The sequence below is a fragment of the Paralichthys olivaceus genome, chromosome 19 (assembly GCF_024713975.1).
Source record: "Paralichthys olivaceus isolate ysfri-2021 chromosome 19, ASM2471397v2, whole genome shotgun sequence".
Classification (NCBI taxonomy): Eukaryota; Metazoa; Chordata; class Actinopteri; order Pleuronectiformes; family Paralichthyidae; genus Paralichthys; species Paralichthys olivaceus.
In genome coordinates, this window is record NC_091111.1 from 6,981,859 (window position 1) to 7,002,996 (window position 21,138).

Here is a 21,138-nt window from a genome sequence, read left to right on the forward strand (position 1 = left end):
GTATAATTTTAAATACAGCAGAATACTGAAAGTATTGCTAAATGTATTATAATCTCTTTCCCTTTGTCCAGTTCTATTGTGTCCACTCTGCTGGCCTTGATGGATGGCTTGGACAGTCGTGGGGAGATAGTGGTCATTGGTGCTACAAACAGACTTGACTCTATCGACCCGGCACTCAGGAGGCCTGGACGCTTTGACCGGGAGTTTCTGTTTAACCTGCCAGACAAGAAGGTGAGACGAAGCTGAACATCTATATTGGACGTGTGTACATGGACACAGGCATAGTTATCACTTCAAATCTAGCACTGCACTGATTAGCATACCTAAAACATTGCTTATTATAACATATACCTATATAACCTTAAATTGCTTTACAGAATCTGTATTTCTCTAAACAAACACTAGGTAATAGCCTGCAGTGTTCTGTGGAAGGTTAGCTTAAAGCATAAACAATACTGTACCCACATGTACACCCAGGTGAAGACACAATATAATGCTGATATAATTACTGTTTACTCGTTTAAGTCTGATGACAGAATTAGTGCACGCAGCCTCTATTAAGAGTTTCCTCTACTGTTTTTAATTTACTGTTGGGTGTTTTGATCCAACAAGCAGATGCTCATTAGTTTCCTGTAAAATTATTATGATGAAGATCTAAATGCTTTAATGCTGCATTTTGGGAAACAAGTTTTTTCCCCCCACTTCTCACAAGACGATGTTACATGTGTGTTAATGTGACTGTGAGTAAGAAGAACAGCTCAGTGTACGTGACACCTCCTCATCGACTCTGTTTAATGGGGTCACCTGCACTCACCTTACATCGCTTGTCCACACGATAGGATGATTGGTAATCAAAGGCTAATCTGCAGGGCAGTGGAGGCTAAGCTCAGCACTAGTGAGCTCTGACTGATTAAAAACCTCGATCTAGTGCAAGTGGTGATCTTCTCTACTCAGCTCCCTCCTGGTGTTGCAAGAAGCCTGTATGAATTATGGCCCAGCTGTGTTGACTGCATAGAAAGGGGGGATGTGATGAAAGATGATGAAAACTGTTGCCCTTGGTTCATGACATAGCCCACTTTGTTGTTAATGCTTCATCATCAAAGCACAGTCACGTAGAGACGTTGCAGTGAATTGAAGAGCGTCTTGTGCTGTTGTGGTAGCGAGCCCTTTAGTCGAGCTTGTTCATGAACATGAGCAAGTTATTGATCTTTCTCCTGGCGTTATTGGTTCTAAATGGGGGGGGGGGCAATTATAAGAACAATTGTATTGTTGAGATTTGAACAGCACAGAGACTATTACTGGTACTCCTTATCAATCTGGTACTGTGACAGATTGTAGGATTTAATATATAATTATTGCATGAGGGCCTTTTTATTTGACAGTGTTTTTACTTTGTGGTAATTTGCCTGCATCCTCCAAATGTGGAAATCTGCCACTGCTTTTATTTATTTTTGTCAAATTGCTTAACAGTACAAGTTGCGTTCACCCATCATACACATTCTTCCAGTGCTCCTGTATGCAGTGCTTTTTCTATTGCACATGATTCATACACTGTTGGCACAGACATCTGGGGAAATTTGGTGGTCAGTATCTTGCCCAAGGACACTTTGAATGCAGACTGGAGGTGCCAGGGATTGCACTACCAAACTGGTTATTGGACAACCCTCTCTACTTCTGGAGTTCAGATGATGCTCTGACCATTTCAGATTGTGTTTCCAAACATATGCATAACAATCAGCTGGCTAATGGTTACGTTAATTATTAACCTATGCTTATATAACTTAATTAAATTTGTGTGTGGGCTTCAGGTTGTATTTATAACATCCCTGTGAAAATGACTGGTGAACTACAAGCTTTACAGTCAAACTGTGGATTTATCTGGATGTATGTGGTGGACTTTGGCTGTATGTTTTGACATATTACTTGAGTCAATTTGTCAAAGACTGTTCTTGCCCTGGCCACCACCCTACAGACGCTACGGAAACTGGAATCAGTTTCTTTCCTCAGGCCATTCATGCTCTCAGTAAATATTCAAAATGAAAAAAACAAAACGGTAATAACTGTGGACTATGAATTTAGCTGATTGTGGCATTTTATATTCATTTTTATTTAAAAAAATCTATTGGCTTGTTTTTAAACTGTGATAAAGTTTGCAATGTGTTCTTTTAACTTTTTATTTTAACTTTTGTGCATTAACCCAGAGCAACTCTCTTAAGTTAGTTGGTTTTTTTTTACAATGCAATGACAACACAAGCTTTTTGTTGCACTCAATTCTATTCTTCACTTACACATAAGACTTTAACCTTTATGTAGCACTAATAAATATAGCTTATAAGAAAACGCATTTTCTTCATGTCTCTACAGAGCAGAGGCGATAACTTCTGAGCTTATTGATACTGCAGTCTTATACAAATTAGCCCTGAATCCTGTTTAATACCGGCTTTCTGTATTCATCCCTACACTCAGTATGTTTAAGTTATGATATTAAAGATGTGATTTCTCCAGGTATCAATGACATGCTTTCTTTTCTTTTCTTTTGTCTTATGCAACTTACCATGTACATGACACATAAATTCTTCAGGAAGGCTACACAGGGACTCGTGCTCTTTCATGTACTGACCCTGCTTTCTTTTCTCCTCTGTCTTTTACCCTTGTCCACCACAAATCCTCTTTTCAGGCCAGAAAGCACATCTTGGAGATTCACACGCAGGACTGGAGTCCCAAATTGGCTAAGCCATTTGTAGATGAACTTGCAGAAAAATGTGTCGGTAAGAGTGACATCTGTGAATAAAACTATATCCTTCATGTCAAATACTGCATAACTAGTTGACATTAATTTTCTCTTCTAAAAATAAGCTTTTATGGAACTGAAATTTAGAGAAATTAAATATTAACTTACCTTTGTGCATCTGGTTTGCTCTAAGGCTACTGTGGTGCTGACATCAAAGCACTTTGCACAGAAGCAACATTGGTGGCTCTGCGTCGACGCTACCCCCAGATCTACGGCAGCAGCATCAAACTAAAGCTAGATGTTACATCCATCGTTCTGGGGCCTGGCGACTTCAGCAAGGCCATGAGGACAATCGTTCCAGCCTCCCAGAGGGCCCTGGCTCCCCCTGGCCGAGCCCTGTCCCCCACCCTCAGGCCCCTACTGGCAAGCTCTTTCTCCTTGGTGCTGAAAGCTCTGCTCCGAGTCTTCCCCCATGCTCAGTGTACTGACAGGGACAACACACACGGTAGGGATCTGGGACTAACTTTTTTCACTGTGCCTTTTGGCACCGCAACAATATAACTATCATACCTTTCTTGCCAGTTTCCACATATATTGGTAATTTCTTGAGGGGTGGTTATTGCCACTAATTTGCCACTAATTTCCCCAATCGATAAAATTCCAATTCACAAGGTTTCAATTCGATTTCTGATTTGATTCAATATTAATTCACGATATTTTGTCCCAGAAATTTTTGCGATGATATCATTGCCGTCATTGTGAAACCATTTTAAACCACTGTTATAATGATAATATAATAGCATAATCATGCGATTGTACCTTTTCAAAGAGAGAAATTAACTTAATAATAAAGAATATTCAGTCAGAGATTTGAATGATAAATAAATATATTAAAATATCCAAAATAAAAAAACAACCACAACAATAAATTCAATTTTCTCTCTGGCTCTGTTAACAAAAATATCTCTAGAATAAATATTAAACATTAGGCACAGGATACATGTTATGTTGCCAACAGGATGGCAGGTTTATGATTTAGATGATATTGTATTAGGTTAGTATTCCAGTGTCATGTCTAGGATTCCGTGTGTGTCTGTGTGTGTGTGTGCCGGCTTTTCACATTTTCGATGTTTTTAGATATGTGTCTCATGAACTCTGGAGCAAATCAAACAAACACAGAGTAAACTTCAGTATCGTTTAGGACAGGTCCTTATAACTTGACATGGTACAAACTAACGGCTGCTTCTGCTGTGATCCTGAAACAGCGACGCTAATCGTTTAGCGTTAGCGGTCCGTCATGGAAACCCCTGTAACACTTTTTGTCGCCACTCTTGGACATTTACCACCTGGTTCCCTACCTTTCCACCGTCCTCTCTGCTTCAGTGTCCATGTGTCAGTGTGTGAGTGAGTGGGGGTGGGGCCAGCCTGGGGCCTGTGTGTGTGAGTGTAAACTCAACAGAGGCGATGAGATGAGGAAGTGACACGACTCAATCAAATACAGAGGCACACCAGCTAAATGTTTGGTGCACTGAAAATGTTTTAGTCGCACTCTGGAGCCCTGCTGTATCATTTGTTTTCCTGCTGTTGCTTCTCCCACCTTGACTCTGACTGGCCCTCTTCTCCCCTGCTACCTGTCTCAGTGTGCTTTCCCTGTTAGCACTTCTTTAATAAGGTGGGGAGATAGAGATAATCAAATACTACAAAGTGCTTTGTGCCAAACGCATACACTGAACAGTATGCAGAAGTGATTGTGCAGAGATTTGATAACCAGTCATCCTGTGAGCACTTCAATAACCCAGCTCCCACTCCAGTCAAGAATCTTTACACCAGATTAGCTGCACTGTAGCACAGTCCCAGAGTTGTACTTCTTGCACCCAATAATGACATGAATTTCCGAGGTTGCAGTGTCACTTAAAATTCACATTACATCTCGCCTAATAAGCCAGCTCTCTTTTTTTGTTATCACCTTTTTGGCAGAATGACCACACTAATGTCAGTGATTTTGTTGCTCTTAGGATTGAACTTTGTACTAACAACCTTTTAAGTGCATTTACCACCATTATTGTTTAGTAATTCCAGGAAAATTGAGTTTCTGCTTGTGCATGGCTGTATAAGCAGTGCTTATCTCTGTCCTAGGCGGTGACAATCAACTGCTAGAAGAGGACTTGTACAGCGACAATGACGATGAGGAGGGCTCTGCTTCAATCTATGAAGTCGAGCCTGCTGCATCCCCAAAGAGTCCGCTCTCTTCTTCTACAGTGCACAGACCCTTCATCCATTTCTCTTCGTAAGTCCACAGAAAAATCATTTCACGGGCATACATAAGTTGTTTAAGAAAGTAAACGTTAAGTACACTACTAAAAGTGAAAAATATTTGTCCACATAGTTTGTGGTATTTTGACAGTGAAATTTGATAAATGTTGGCTTTTTGTGAGGTATTTTCTGGTCAACAAGCCAAGCACAGACAGAATGTATATTTACTTATACTTACTTTTTCAAACATGGTGGTGATTTTGATACTTTTTGTCTGTACAAGCCAAAGTGTTCTTGTTTTTCTTTGTAGTTGCCAAAATTGGAACTAATATAGATCTAGTGTGTCTTTTGAAATCTGCCCAGGAGCTTAAACCAGTTTGATTTATACCTACCAGCTGAACCGTCATTTGTCAGGTTTTGAAAAATTTAAAAGAAACAGACATCATCAACAATCAGCACTAAATCCTACTTTTTTTTGCGTTAGTGAAAGCAATATGACAATGTGATGAACAAAATATTATTTTTACAAGCAGACTAACAGAGCCAGTGTCTGATGAGCTCGGAACAATTTTTTGTCGAGGCCGACAACATTAAATGTTAATAAAATGGATTTAATCGTGATTGAGGTAAAAATTTTAATAATCTTGATTTGGATTCATATTGCCCAGCCCTATAAGTCTTGACCTCAGATACTCTAACTAAAACTGCGCCAATGCAGTAACATTTTGGATTTGAAGCAGACAAAGGTTGTTGTTGGAATTAAAAACATATGTCACTCAGTGGTCCTGCTGTTTGTGGCACTTCTTCACGATCTGCTTTTAATTGAGGGTTTATTGGAAGTTGGCAAATCAGCTGCAAGTTGCATTATAGCCACCAAGTGGACTGAAGTCACTACACTCTCATTCATTATCCCTCAGTCTCATTATATTCCACTTGGGAGTGTCAAATGTGACACCTAGTGGTACATTTCGGTACACCGGTCCAGTCAAGTTTGGCCTGATATTAAAATGTTTTGAAGATTTTCACACTACCCAACTCTAAATTCAAATATGATCCATTATTTCCCACACAAGTCATTAAACATGTCAAACTGTATAACAAGATGAATGAGCATCAAACAGCTCAGTGGCTTCACAGGCAGATTTAGTGGAGACCACATGGTTAGATCAGACAAGAGGATAAAAGTGGAAAGATGAAGCAAAAAGACAGCTCTAAAATTTGTCTCAGAGTCTTTGCTTCAATTCAGAAACTGAGACAGACATTGAGATGGAAGAAGTAACTGAATTACTCAAGCACTTGCTTTTCATTTACTGGAACCTAGTAAGCAGTTATCAAACTTCAAGTCTTTAATGCTTTTGCTTTTTGTGATTATATGAAAGACATACATGTACACACACACAAATACACACACGCACACATACATATATATAAAGACTTTTGTTTGCTGGTAAACAAATGGTATCTAAACAGAACTAAATGTCTATTGGCTCTTTGTTTTCATCAGATAACTGCACCACAATGGAAGCACACAGATCTCTAGTAGTTTCAATTTGACTGTCCTTTAGGTGGAGTCACAGATGAACCATAATCATGTAAGAGCAAAATGAGGGCAGAGACCCAGTCACTTCTGGCTTGTCTCATATTTGCAGAACTCTCGGTAGCATTAGTGTAATTATGAGCAAATGCAGATCTTCTAAATCTGCTATAAGCAGAGCCTATGCTGCAGGGATGCTACCCTCTGTGTGTCCATATCACAGGTACACAAATGTATCTCTTTTATATAACATGGTAGAAGGTCGAGGTTAGCGCAGACTTTACAGGCTTTTGCTACCACTTAACTTGGTATGTCAAACTTTCTTTACGGTGTCAGGGTCTCCATTTATCACCTCACTTGGTCAGACACGTATCAGCTTTTATTCTCTGTTGACTGCTGTGTCATGGGACATTCTAATTTGTCCTGCCACAGTTTCATAATGAACCAAACATATTTTACACCTATGTGTAAGAGTCAGTGATCATGACGTAATATATACCAAGCTAACTATGAACTCCCATTTGCTTCCAGCTCTGCCCTCCAACAACCCACAGCATACCGGCCTCGTCTTTTGTTGGCAGGGGCCTCTGGCTCAGGACAGAGCTCCAACTTGGCCCCTGCCTTGCTGCACCACCTGGACAAGCTGCCAGTGCATCGCCTGGACTTGCCCACTCTCTACTCTGTCAGTGCTAAGACACCAGAAGAGTCCTGTGCTCAGGTAACACACACCCATACACACATGCAGATGTATGTGCAGATATTCACACACATGGAGACCCACACAAGGCTATTTGTATGGGTGGTTGAAATTTGGAGAGAATTAACAACATACCTGACTTAAGGTCTATAAAGAGGCAGCACTGACCTATCTGTTTTCTTAGGTATTTCGTGAGGCTTGCCGCAGCGTACCAAGTGTTGTCTTCATGCCACATATCTCTGAGTGGTGGGAGGCAGTGGGTGACACTGTGAAGAGCACCTTCCTCACCCTTCTGCAGGATGTGCCCTCCTTCAGCCCTGTCCTTATCCTCGCCACTGCGGAGACTCACTACTCACAGCTGTCAGAAGAGGTACAAACACAATCTCTGTTCATACCTGATTAGTAGGGTTCACCCATGACATTAAAAGAAGTCTCCACATGCGTCTTAAGTGACCACTTATGATTATTATGCCAATAAACACATAGATAATTTCCTTTTGCAATGACCGGGGGGGATGTTTTCAGCTGGTGAAAGGCTAGCAATGCACTACCTGTGCATATTCTGCCAGAAATAAAGAAGAAGAAATCATAACATGGCAGACTGACAAATCAAATAGCCAGAGATGTTTTGCGCACTTGTAAACTGTACGTGCTTGTCAAAATGTTTAGATGTCCTGGACAAAGTGTGTGTTTTTAGAGGATGTCAGTTGAGTAGGGCGGTACTTTGATGTGGACCCAGACACATTTGCACGCATACTGGAAGAAGAATGTGGCCACAGGCAACCCCCCAAGACCCATGGTAATGCCCGGTATTAGTGGCCACACTCACATCTGAGGTGACATTCCCACATTTATCTGGAGGCCTGTCCTATGTTTTGGGTTTGCATATTACTTTTGATGAAATTGCTTCCATTTTGTGACAGGGTTGTATGTTAACTTGAAGTCTTTTTTTATATGGAATAGAGGCTAAGTCCTGATTCAAATGTTTCTTTCTTTCCTCTCATAGTCAGGGGCACTAGTGCAGACACACACAGAGTTCCCAGTCAAGGTCTTCTGCACCCACAGAGTTTTTATCTACTTTGGCACCATCTGCCTTTTCTTGTCATTTATCCCACTGCCCACTTTTCTCCCTTGGTATCCTCAGCATTGCTCCTTTATCTTGGATTTATTATTCTCTTTCTGAAAGCCAAAGCAGAATCAGACCACCCGCAGTGGGCTTGGCTGTTAGGGAGGGATTGAGAGAGTGAGGGGAAATGGGAGAAAATTAGACTGGAAAAAGAGATGGAGGAAAGTGAGGAGGAGGGCTCTCTCTTGTCAAGCAACAGAAGGGATTTAATTAGGTCAGAGGGTTGGCAGGCCCAGGAAACACACACCCTATCAGAATGTCTGTGCAGACTGTTTTTTTACCTTCCTGTTTCTGTATTTGTGCATCAACCCTGGACATGGTTCAAAGCTGGAAGGGCTCATGGGATGTTTATCTCCCTGTAGCTGACAGGGAGACACCTAGACTTTTTTAATCTCTAAAGCTCTAGTCGCCACTTTTTCTCCTTATTCTTTCCTATTTTCTTCTTGTCTTGTTATCTTTATTTTATGCCATTCTTCACTTTCTTAATGTTTTGGTTGATAGTTCCCTGCAATTCTCTGCATTGTTTTAGGTTTTACCTCACTTAACTCCACCATTTTCTTTGATTCACATGCTGTGTTAACAAATTAAGCATGAAAATGGATGTAATCACATCCTGCAGACCATTTAGCTCTTCATTACATACTGGGTGACTGGCAGAACCCGCGCAGAATTGGCAATTACTGCTTTCCTTATATTACCTTTTATTTGGTCATTGAACACAAAGCAATGTTGATTGGGAAACTTGATGGGACCAATGGTGTGCTCAAGTCAAGATTGAGCCAGCATGAGGGTATCAAGTCTGTCCTAGACTATCTCTTGTGTACTATCCATTTTAGTGTCTTGCACTGCTAGTTCGCAGTAGGGTTACAACATTACACTCGAGAATTACTTCCTTTCTTAACTTTTTTTAGTTATCTATCTTATTCCAGAAATCGTTCTGTCTTTGTCTATGTTGCTCAAATATCTTGAGAACCGTTCGATCTAAGTGGCTTCCCAATCAGCAATGTATTGTTAAGGGCCCATGGAAGTGCAGTGTATAATATGGTGCGATTTGGATATTCGATTCAGTATTAATAAAGTTTGCAATAAACAGGCGACCAGCACTTCATAGCCGTGGCTGGGACTCATCAATATAAGTGATGTCGATTGAGACAACGGTGCGTCACAGACAATGGCAAGGACAACTGATTCTCCAGCTCGGGATTCTGTGTACTGAGTTGAGTTTCACCGAGCTTTGAATAAACAGGTGAACAGCTGCAGTTAGTCTTAACTTGCTGGGGCTCAATTACTGCAGGAAACCTTTACAGTTTCAGAAAGACAACTGCAACCAACATTACCAGAGGCCAAGCAAGCAGCCCATTTTAAACAAGCAGGTTTAAAAAATCTTCTCTTTACTCATTTATAAAGTTATATTTCAGAGCATATTAGTTTGCTTGTACTACACAACAGACCTCTGTCCTCCCACACTGAAAATGATAAAACACTTTGTAATATGTGTGATGATGAATGCTTGACAGAAAGATGAACATTATTGCATTACCCTTGTGCTGGACTGCTGCCCAGTTTATGCTTTTATTTACTCTGAGAAAATGACTTAACACCGCTGACATTTTGGCTGCTCTGTAAATGAATTGAAGATCGATCTCTTTGAAATAAGCTCCATTTGGCCCCACTGGGTGCTTCAGACAAGCTTCCGTTTGAAAGCTTAGCAGTTTTGGTAATTGCAGCTGTTCAATGAATTATTTAAAATACCAGCAATTCTGGTTATTTGGGAGCAAAGTCTCCTGTTATGTTGAACCTTCTTATGACCAGATAAATGCATCAACCCAGTCTGCTGTTTTCAGACATTCAGTGAACTGCCAGCCCCTAAATAAGACAAAACCCCCCATAAAAATACAAATATCTCAGGAAGAGGAACCGCACGTAGAAGATGCCAATGGAGAGGTCAAACTGGAAAGACAAGATTTGAGAGCTTTTAGTGATACAGGCTGATACATGTACTGTAACAAAACGTGCAATATCCATAGAGAAATGTATACGTTATGTCTTGCCTCCTGCGTGCTGCGTGCCAGAGATTTTCTCTCATTGTGAACGCATCTGCACCAGAGAATCTCCTTCTGCATTCTTCATATGTGAAACGCCGGAGAAAGTCTGGACCCAATTGTGTAGTTTGTGTCTGAAAATGGCTTGTTTGACCAAAACACAGAGGACAGATTCCACAGAGCTGATCATGATTTTCAGTGTGATGTAAAGATTACAAGCTCTGTGTTTATGATGCTAAGGGGATCATATCTTGTAGTTGGACCCACTGAAACGATGTCCTAGGATTTCCAGAGAGAGTCTGATTCGCAAACTTACAGTTTTTGTTTTGTCCAGTAATTGGATCAAGAAAGTGTTTTGTTAAACGTTGCTGCTTATTTTTGTCTCTGGAGTATTATTCGGGCAATGTTTGGTTTTAATGTTTAGTCATGGACATGCTGCAGTCTTTGGTGCTTTAAGTGATTTGGCTATCTTTGAGAGTGTTGCTTCACTTTCTGGCTCCGAGAACACAGTGACAGCTGCTGTCTCAGCTCCAAACCTCAGCAGGGAGCAGGCAGCATTGCTCCCCAGCCAAAACTGACACTGCAAGCTCAGGTCCAACTACATGGCCTCCTTCCCTCCGTTAACAGCCGTTTACTATGCATAGATTGACTTGCTTATCGGTGGAGGACTGATGGAAATTGCTAGAACATGAGATTGTCAGGGTGAAGTAACAGCTGTTATTGACAGCAGTCAGAGAGAGAGAGATGGCGTCGCATCAGTATTTATATTTACTACTTTAACACTTTTTTTGGATCAGTGTTCTGTGGCATCACAAGTGCATTATAATGCATGAACGGCATATTAATTATGAATGTTACGCTTCATTTTACCCCAAGGACATGATTATTGATGCACCAGGAATCTGGTGTCAGTGCTGAGGCACAACAGATGTAATGTAGTAAACAACAGCTATCTCACTTCACCAGTGTATTCAGACCTTTTACTTTCGGTGGATTTTGGATATGGGTTTTTCAATTGCAAATACTGATGTTTAATGTGATGGGTGGCAAACGGCTGTTCCATAATGCTGATAACATGTTGTTTAGTAATAATAACAAATAACACACAAAATTGCTGAAGTTAAGTTAAAAATTGTTTAATGCTGCATTGTTCACTTGGAACACAAAATATTTGAAAATAGAAAATGTGCGTTATCTCTGTTAAGTAGAACTGCAGTCTGTAAATACAAGTCATAGAAAATGTCTACGCTCTGCAGACATATTTTTGTTTATTGGCCTTGTGAGCTCAGCAGATGGGGTTTATCTCAAAATGCCAGATTGCTTTAATAGTTTTTATTTCATTGCTTTTCATAATTTTTTGTCACACGTGAGTTACTGAGACGGTTAATTTTTAAAGTGAAGTCATTGAGCACACTACATTATTTTATTTCTAAGATTTTAAATCAAACATTATTCTGCGTCACAGTTGACATCTATAGTTTGATAACTTCTTACAGACATTTTTATCATGCACAAAATGTTTGTTACCTATTATCTGCTCTGAATTATTTTGCAAATGTGAAGAAACCTACTTTGCAACACTACCTGACTGACTTTTATATTTCACTTGGTAAAATCTTCCTGTCACAGTGGCTTTCTTTTTTCATATATTTGATCTTTAGTTTCTTGAGCACCTAGTTAGCTGTTAAAGTTAAAGTTACGCTATAATTTTGCGGAGCATTCCTGCAAAATTATAGCGTACTCACATTGTCAGTGTGGTTTAAGGTCCTGTGTGTAGGATTTTGGGGTTCTATTGGCAGAAACTGATTATGACATTGACAACTGGCCTTGCTTGTGTTTCTCTTATTTTCATATGTACTTTATGGACAACTCTTAAAGACACAATGACCTTGATGACTGAGAATATTAATTATTATATTTTCATTAGTGTGAAAAGTAGTTTTTGTTACCTTACAATGAGCTCTTAACATTCACAACAGGAGTGGTTCCTCTTCCATGGAGCCAGCTGTGTTACACTGCCATGTCTTTACATTTGCCCAGAATGGACAAACCAAACACTTATGCCTGCTTATAAAGTGAAACATTTCTACAGATGACAATTGATCATGCTATGAGAATGGGTGTCCGGTTGTATTTTACAGTTTCTCTAGTCAGTCCCCAATTTCCTTTTTATTCCCAGCGCTCTTATTTAAAGCCCATCCTTCTTTAAATCCATTCATCTATCCTCACAGATCTGCTAGCCCTGCCTGTGTCAACACCCCTGCAGCTTCTACCATGATGAAAAGTACTGATAATCATTACCTGCCTCCTACTTTGACGGCCTCAGTCTCCCCTACTGTTTTCCTCGTATTTATTCCATTCCTCCTTTTTTTCACCCCTCTTGTGCAGAGAGAATCCAAAATCCAGAGAGAGAGGATAAGAAAGAGAACAGAGGGAGATATACAGAGAAAAGTAGAACAAACACGCCATGCGTAAGGGAGAGGATCGATGTGAAAGACAGATGGGGGGAGATAAACTGGAAAGCAGGTGCTTAGCCAGCAACAGGGCTTCCCGTCGGGAGCAGCCTTAGCCTCATAGAGCTCAATCACAGAACAGGATTGGGATCTCTGTAGACCCAGTGTATACGCACACTAGACAGTGAGGTAACTGGGATATGGCTTATGTATCACAATATCATTCTTTTTTCTATATGTTATGAATATAGCAAAAAAGTCATTGGTTTAAAAAAATCATTGATAATGGGGAAAAACGCTTCATCACTGGTCTGCATTCAAATGATCAGGCTTGACATAAAATATGTAAGTAGTTAATATCCAAGCAGCATGTTTGAGTTTCTACTTGAGTTTCTACTTCAGTTGTGCTTTCACCTGGTGTAGTGGCTGATGAGAAAAGACACATCAGCTTCTCTGCATACTCAACAATTTACTTTATCTTTGTGCTCAAGTAATTTACACTGTGTACCAAATGAAATAGAATTTGATTTAAATTAGTATTCTCAAAATTTATGATTTAAGAAAATATTAAATAAATGTGTCGATTTTGTGTGCTATCCTATGAACAAAACCTAAGACAGGACAGAACCTGTGCTATTGTACGATTGGTTCCATGCTTGTTCTACATTCTATATAAATAAAAAGTAGTTTAAATTTTCAGGCTTTTACAATATATGGTAATGGGTATTTTCTTAACCCTAATTGTTTTTAATATAGGTGAGAAGTTTGTTCCAGAGGACCTATGGGGAGGTAGTAACACTGTGCCCTCCAGGAGAAGAAGACAGGAGGAGCTTCTTCTCCAACCTGCTGCTGGTCCAAGCGGCCCGGGCTCCACCACGCCTCAGGAACACAGGTAATTACTGTATTCACTCGTACATCTCTGCTGTCATTCCTAGAGGGCAGTGTTGTCCATGTGTACTTCTCTCCAGCCTTGCTCTGTTTGCAGTCTTACTCACAGTCACTTTTAGGTGAGAAGTTGTTTGATTGGCCTGTTTGCAAAATCCCAACCTCGATCACATTTGCATTCTGGAGTTAAATGACGGACATGTTCAGAATTTCATATCAGATTGAGAGGAAAGGGATAAAGATGCAAGATGTTTAAGGTGGTGCACACTCAAGTGTAAAATTGGCCCAACGTGAGCTCAGACAGATAGACATTCCAACTACCCTATGTCTTAAGCTCCTTTTATTCCACCTCGCCGTTCTATATGAAAACTACAAACAGACTGGAAGGGGGCATTGTTCTGCTTATGTCTGCAGTGGTAGTCATAAAGCCATTCTGTGGAAAAGGGAGAGTCTGCATGGCTGGACAGGACACCGGCGCCCTCTGTTTCTGGTTAGTTAGTTTGCTTTTTGAAATAACACATTATGTGGCAAAATACATGCTTTTGTGCATCAAGTGTAAATAAGCAAAGGTGGCATGACAAGTGGTCTTCTAATGGTCAATCTTTAAACAAGGGGCTCTTGCGTCACAGTCCTCTGTGCTCTCCAGTGTGCTGTTCAATATTACAGAACTGTCTACCAAGGCTTTCTAATGGAAATGGTGCCTAGCAGTGTTCCGCCAATTCCTCATTGACACAAGGTAGGGGTCCCCTGCTTTACTTGCCCGGTGCTCCTCAGGGGTTCCGGCATGACTAAGACAGCAGGCTGACTTCCAGCAGAGAGGACAGCACAGAAGTATGGAATGGAATTAGTATGAGACAGGCCCGGCCACTATTAGCCATAATTAGAATCAGGCGTTGGCTTGCAGGTCGTGAGTGAAGTGGCCTCAGGTGCTGTTGAGCCCTCCTAACTATGTCTGCATATGCCTTGGGCTAAAACTGGTGCCTTGGGAGAAGAGGAAGGATATCTGCTTACCTTGCTTCATCACTGTGTCATGGCCAGAGGCTATTCCTTAGTGTGTTTCAAAATCTGTGTTTGGGAAGGAATGTGGCTGTATTATTTTCTTCATCTGCAAGAATCTTAAAGCATGTTTTTTACAAAGTTATTTTCCTGTGTTCTTTTAATGGGGTTAAAGGAAATGGACACAGGTCAGGTTTGAGATGGAACTGTTTGGTTGTTTACTTCTTAGCCTATGTTCTAACTGTGCTTATATTATATACCCAGTAAGTTTTAGGGATTTAGCCTCTAGCTGAGGCCTTTGTGCTTTGTTGTGCAGCTGCAATCAAACACAGATTCTTTACCCTTTTTCTTAAACTATTGGTGTCAGATTTTTACATCTTGCTCATTAACAGGAGCTGTGTGAAAAGTGTATTTATTTTGGGTTGTCCTCTTCTATTTTCCAAACAGAGAGGTTTAAGGAGTCACTGCCAGTGGCTGAGGCTCCAGGCCCCAGAGTGCTGTCAGCAGAGGAACAGCGCCGTCTGGCTGAACAGGAGGAGAACACATTACGGGAGCTGAGGCTCTTTCTCAGGGACGTGACCAAACGCCTGGCCACTGACAAACGTTTTAACATCTTCAGCAAGCCAGTTGACATTGAGGAGGTAAGTGAGAAATGGATTCAGAGAGAAATTCACACTCTGGTATCTCCATGACCAGCTTTGTCATGTTTGACAAAGCTGGTTTTAGGCCTTTTATTAAAATTGTGTTTTTGTGTGTTAGGTGTCAGACTACCTTGAAGTCATTCGGCAGCCGATGGACCTGTCTACTGTCATGACCAAGATTGACACCCACAAGTACCCGACAGTGAAAGAGTACCTGGTGGATATTGACCTCATATGCAGTAACGCTTTAGAATACAATCCTGACAAAGACCCTGGAGGTGAGGAGGAAAATTACATTCATGAATACACACATGCATATATCTCTATGATGAACTACAGAGATGCACATGCAATGTAGAGATAAAATGCAGAAAAATATGTATTCACAATTCTTGTTTGCTATCCAACAGACTGCCTCTAGGTACATAAACTCAATCATACCACTAATCTTCCACAAATAGAATGACAGTTAAAATATGTAGCCTTTTTGGGCTAAGCTAAGCTCACCACAGCTCTGTCTATCAACGTTGGAGTCCATAGCTATTGTCTAACGACAAATTATTCTCTGGGGCAACAAACAGTATTTGGGGGTAGACAGTGTATATCTGGGACTGACCTCTCTCCAGATCTTACAGTGATGGAGCTTCCCATACAACCTACACTAGGAAAGCTAACTAGTTCCCAAGCTTGTAAATTAAAAAACAAAATTCCCAAACTCATGTTTGTCTTATACCTTTATCTATAATACGTATAGTAATAGTAATATGTACATCTTTTGTGGTGTTATATTACTAACCATTGATATTAAGTCAACATTGAACTATCTAAACAAGTTTAATGCGTTCTTCTAGTTATTGTTATGTTCCATTAGGCTCAGAGTAAAAATGTGATTAGATTTACCACTTAATGACTTATGAAGAGAGCTTCCAGGCATTAAAACTGCAGAACCTCCAGATAGTTTTCTTCAACTTGGAAATTAAAATGAAGTGAAATGCATATAGCCCAGTGAAAATAGAATTAGCACTATGTAATTCATGTTCTGCAGTTAAGGAAGGCTGCATAGGCATGAAAATTTAATTGTCTCCTTTCTTGCAATTCTAACCAACTTTTACCTCATCCCCCTTCCCCTCTCAGCACCTTTTCTAAAGCCGAATAAGGTCTTCATAATTAGTGCTGGAACACTCATGCACACACACACAAACAAACAAAGAGGCCTGTTATTTGCAGTAGCTTCCAAATAAATTGGATTTGTACAAATTGTTTAAATGTTGTACTTTTGGGCAGGACAGGAAAGGCCTGTGTAAAGAGAGATACATGTTTGTTTCTACACAAAAAAATAACATGGGAAATTGGAGAACAGCTTGTTGCACAAAAGAATAAAAAGTTATTTTCTACTAGAATCAAATCCTCAGTAGAAATACCATGAATGTTAGTTGAAAGCTGCATACAGTAGGTCTGCTTCTGACTATTCAATTGATGCAACCATTTTAATATCGCCTTGTGTGTTAAGCTGCTTCGGTTCCCTCACAAGGATATAGCTGGTTGCTACTAATGGGAAGCAATTCTCTGCCAGCTCAGATGAATAAATCATATCTCTGTCTTTGCAGGGAAAGGCCTAGGTCATTTGTTGGAATGCAGGTTCTACAAATGATACACTAAAGGGGAAAAATGCAATTACGCAGTTTAATAAAGAAGACTAACGAAGGCTCTTGCCTGCTCATCCAATGCCCGGCCCGGGGAATATGGCCTAGACCCTGCACAATTATGCTGCTGGGGAAGTTCTACACCAGCTCAAAAAATGCTGAGAAAAAAAACCTCATTATCCCTCTGTGGGTCAGGTTATCCTTGTCCTTCACACTGACTTCATCGTACCGTTTTCCATGTACAATCAGGTCGTCTTACTTGTCTTTTACCTTCCCAACTTGCTAAATAATGACTTCATGTTAAAAGGGTAATATCTGCTCTATATCTCTCATCAATGTGACTCGGTGTTACAAATACTTGAGGAAATGGCGTCAGCCCTTAACCTCCCTATGAAAGAACATGTAAACAGAAGGGTTGTTTATCAAGGTGGCTTTTTCTGTTTTTAAAGGGGAGGTTAGGCAGGGCCCATAAGGATGCCGAATACCTTTCTTTATTGCGCCTGGCACTTGACGCCTTCCAGCTTTTTTGCCCTTGTAATGTACTTGCAGACACATACTCAGAAATCCTGTCACACAAACATAGGTACACAGAGAAAGGAGAGAAATCTATCCTCTATCGCAATTAGCCAACCATCCTCTCATTAGACAAAGGAAGCTGGCATATTGTGACCCTTCTGTCACTTCATGCCTGAACTGTTCTCCTTCTGCCTGCCATAATGAGAGACTGCCTGTTTACAGTGGCTGTGCTTCTGGCCTTCCTCTTCATCTGAGTTTTTTTTTTCTCTCTCCATGGATGTGGGAGCATGAAAAGGAGGAGGATTTAATGATGCTGTCATACTTCTAAGGGTAAAGAAGCATAAACGTTATGAAGGACTGTGCCCTAGAGAGAATGAGTATGCATAAAAAACCGAAACATTTTCAGTCATTTGTACTGTATACTGTACTTGCCTGCATTTGTGTTTATGTATGCACCCACCCTCGTCTTAAATGGATGTCAAGACTTTGTTTCATGTCTGAGTTCTCTCCGTTTAAATTTCTCAAACAAAAATCCAATACAGCGTCTATACTTTTATTCCAAACTGTGAGAAAATGTTACAACCCCCTTTCTCACAGATACAGTAGAATGGGGAGGGCTTTCCATCGACTATCTGCCTTACGTACATGATAGGACGTGGAGAACATGCAACATCAAACTGCAAACTATAGTCCAGCACAACCCTTGATGATGGGAGAAAAATAAATGTATATCTAAGGGAATAAAAACTCTTGCGTTGCCATGGCAAAGATACTGCTTCATATCCTCTGTTACAAAGGGCATACCCTTCAAAGAGTTTTCTGTTATGTGACACTTGTGTCGTTATGCTGTGTCCTCTTTTCTCAGACAAGGTGATCAGGCACCGAGCGTGCAGTTTAAAGGACACGGCCCACGCTATATTTGCCGCTGAGCTTGACCCCGAGTTTGACCGCATGTGTGAAGAGATCAAGGAAGCTCGCAGAAAGAAGGGTAAGAAAACCATTTCAACAAAACAGAATGGAAAAAGCATGTTTTTTTTTCAGTTACTAAACTAACTCACACTTGCTATTATACCTAAAAGCAAACCCATCTCTCGACACTATTGTACCTGTAAGAGGTTGCACCATAAATTCTGAACAGATCTGTTATTTTAATAATTTGCAGGCGCAAACATATCCATAAGTACCACATAGCTACTAAAATATGTGGTTTTGCATTTTTACTGTAATAACAATTTTAAACAAAGTTTATTACATTTGTCTGGAGCCATAAAAACGTAAACCTTTTACGTAAAGGTAAAAAAAGATTCATCAGATTTAGCCAAGAGTTAATTTCCCTCTTACAACTCTAGTTACTTGATAAATATCCAATATTTTGTGTGCACTGTCCTCTTTGTTTAGGGATAGTTGATTTCATCATTTTACATTTGGAGCAAACAAATGTAGCACACTTATAATTGTAAACTTAAAAGCATAATTTATGTATCTAAATAAAACAATACTCATTTACTTTAATGAATATTTGCATAGAAGGACTACAATAGATTCTGCTAGAAAACAGAAACCTGCCTTTAAAAAATGTCTCATGTAGCTGAGCAGTACTTGATGAAGCAGTCAGCTTTTAGTGCAGAGTTTGTGGCGCAGAAAAAGGAGATGCCTGAGGCTCCAGTGTTCCAGACACTACCTTCTGTGCTAGATGTCTGCTTGGCGCTCTGCATCTGTACACTCACCAAACAGCCCCAAGCAGTGCTGAATGGACTTTGGATAACTCTGAGTAAGGCTTATGCACATAATGCACACATATGTTGTCGTTAAATAATGGGCACAAGGTTTAAAGGCAAATATCCCTGACACCACACAAGATATAATATGTAATAATTCATTATTAGAAGTAGATGTAGTTATGTTTATTGACTTGTGTACTTGAATTTTCCAAAATGTTTCCAACAATGTTTAAAGGTACAGTGTGTAGAATTTTGTTATATCTAGTGTTGAAATTGCAGCTGAACTCCCCTCAACTCACCCTCTCCTTCCAAAAATGAAAAATTAACTGTGGTAGCCTTTAATTGTCATAAAAACTCAAAAGGTGTTTAGTTTGTCCAGTGTGGACAAATGTAAAAAACATAGCGGCCTCCATAGAGAGCGTCCCCTCGAAGTAAATATAAAGTATTTGAATTTAAAGGGCCTTTTCGGGGGTAAAGAAAACTACAATTCATACAATTTAGATGAAACGAATTAGTGAAAACATCATGAGGATTATTCTACATTAAATTTCATTCATTTCATCATTGTCGTTTGCTGAATTACATGAATATAACTTCAATACATTAGCTTATCTGCAAATTTGATTTGCACCTGAGTCGAGTCAGGTAGATTTTGCATCAACAACGATGGTGAAGACTACAGCTCCTATTATCCCACACTGCTTCATGATACCAAACTAAGTTATTTTAGTGATTGAGAGAACCCATGGAAATTACATATTGTATGTTTAATTTACACTTTTGTATATTGAACTCTTTATCTATGTAAAGTTAAAAAAGGGTTTAAATAGACTAAAGAATTGTGTCTTATCAGCATTTGCATGCACACCTGTACATGTTATGCACAAAATCTTACACTCAGCCATTACAAATGGATCTGTTGGACGACAAGACCAGGCTGTCACTTTTTGTTCTTGCACCAACAGTATCAGAGTGCAGTGGAAAAATTACTTTAATATTTAACAGCATTAGAAAACAAAAGCATTCTCTTACATCAGAGAGACATTTGCAGTACAGAGTACTTTTCTCATCAAATATGCCCATGTCTTTACTTTGCACAGAGACGACACTCATATTTCGCCACTTTTGTTGCGGGAGCTACACAATTAGACCTGGTTTCTCTTTTAAAGTATTAGCTACAAAATGCACAGTGCTACCCCCGTGAGGGCCTATTGACTCCTAACTCGAGCCACAGAGGCCTGACTCCTCTATGTCAAGCAGGGAACTTATCAAAGAGGAAGCAATTTTCAGAAGTCACTCTGTTGCTTTTGATTTTCTCTTTTAGCAACTAAAATCACAAGATGCTAAATTAATATTGCAGGAGCAGAAGTCAACTCCCTGACAGGAGGAATACAGCAGTGTAAATATTTCATCTCGCGTTCAAGGTCCTGTTGTAAAGCTATCAATTAGCTGAGCACTGCGTGATGTCCAGTTGCACTGTTCACAGCGCAAATGGGTGGGATTTTCTCCACCACGACGAGGTGAATGGGAGCTGTGATGAAGCTGATAATCTCGGCCGAAAACTTAAATATCACTTCATGTCAACATTCAAATGACTCATTTTCAAAGGCTTATGCTCCACGTGTCATCTCATTTTTGTCAAGCTCTTGGAGTAAAACATACAGCCATTGCAAATTATTATTTGTATTTCTCGTGTTTGTATCGATATTTGTTGTTGATTGACATGTAGTCATCATTGTCTGTCAGAGTACCTTCCTAGACGCACACAAACACAATACCCACACACACATTATCTTGATCTTTCCAGCAATGCATTTCAGTGTTTTCCCATTAACACAATCACTCACACATGCACATACACACACACTCCAAAGAGTTTTGTCTGTTGTCTGTAACTGAT

General features: G+C 40.0%; 1 protein-coding gene across 2 annotated transcripts in view; it reads left to right on the forward strand.

The window, feature by feature from the left end:
- The window catches only part of atad2b (ATPase family AAA domain containing 2B), a 74,915-nt gene that overhangs the window by 6,254 nt on the left and 47,523 nt on the right, over positions 1 to 21,138 (forward strand). For both annotated transcript variants that reach the window (XM_020091812.2, XM_020091813.2), the window contains exons 14-23: positions 72 to 231; positions 2,678 to 2,768; positions 2,925 to 3,236; positions 4,868 to 5,018; positions 7,050 to 7,236; positions 7,400 to 7,585; positions 13,593 to 13,728; positions 15,165 to 15,358; positions 15,477 to 15,636; positions 18,383 to 18,505. In XM_020091812.2, the coding sequence (XP_019947371.2) occupies positions 72 to 231; positions 2,678 to 2,768; positions 2,925 to 3,236; positions 4,868 to 5,018; positions 7,050 to 7,236; positions 7,400 to 7,585; positions 13,593 to 13,728; positions 15,165 to 15,358; positions 15,477 to 15,636; positions 18,383 to 18,505 (1,700 nt within the window). The remainder of the gene's footprint in view (positions 1 to 71; positions 232 to 2,677; positions 2,769 to 2,924; positions 3,237 to 4,867; positions 5,019 to 7,049; positions 7,237 to 7,399; positions 7,586 to 13,592; positions 13,729 to 15,164; positions 15,359 to 15,476; positions 15,637 to 18,382; positions 18,506 to 21,138) is intronic.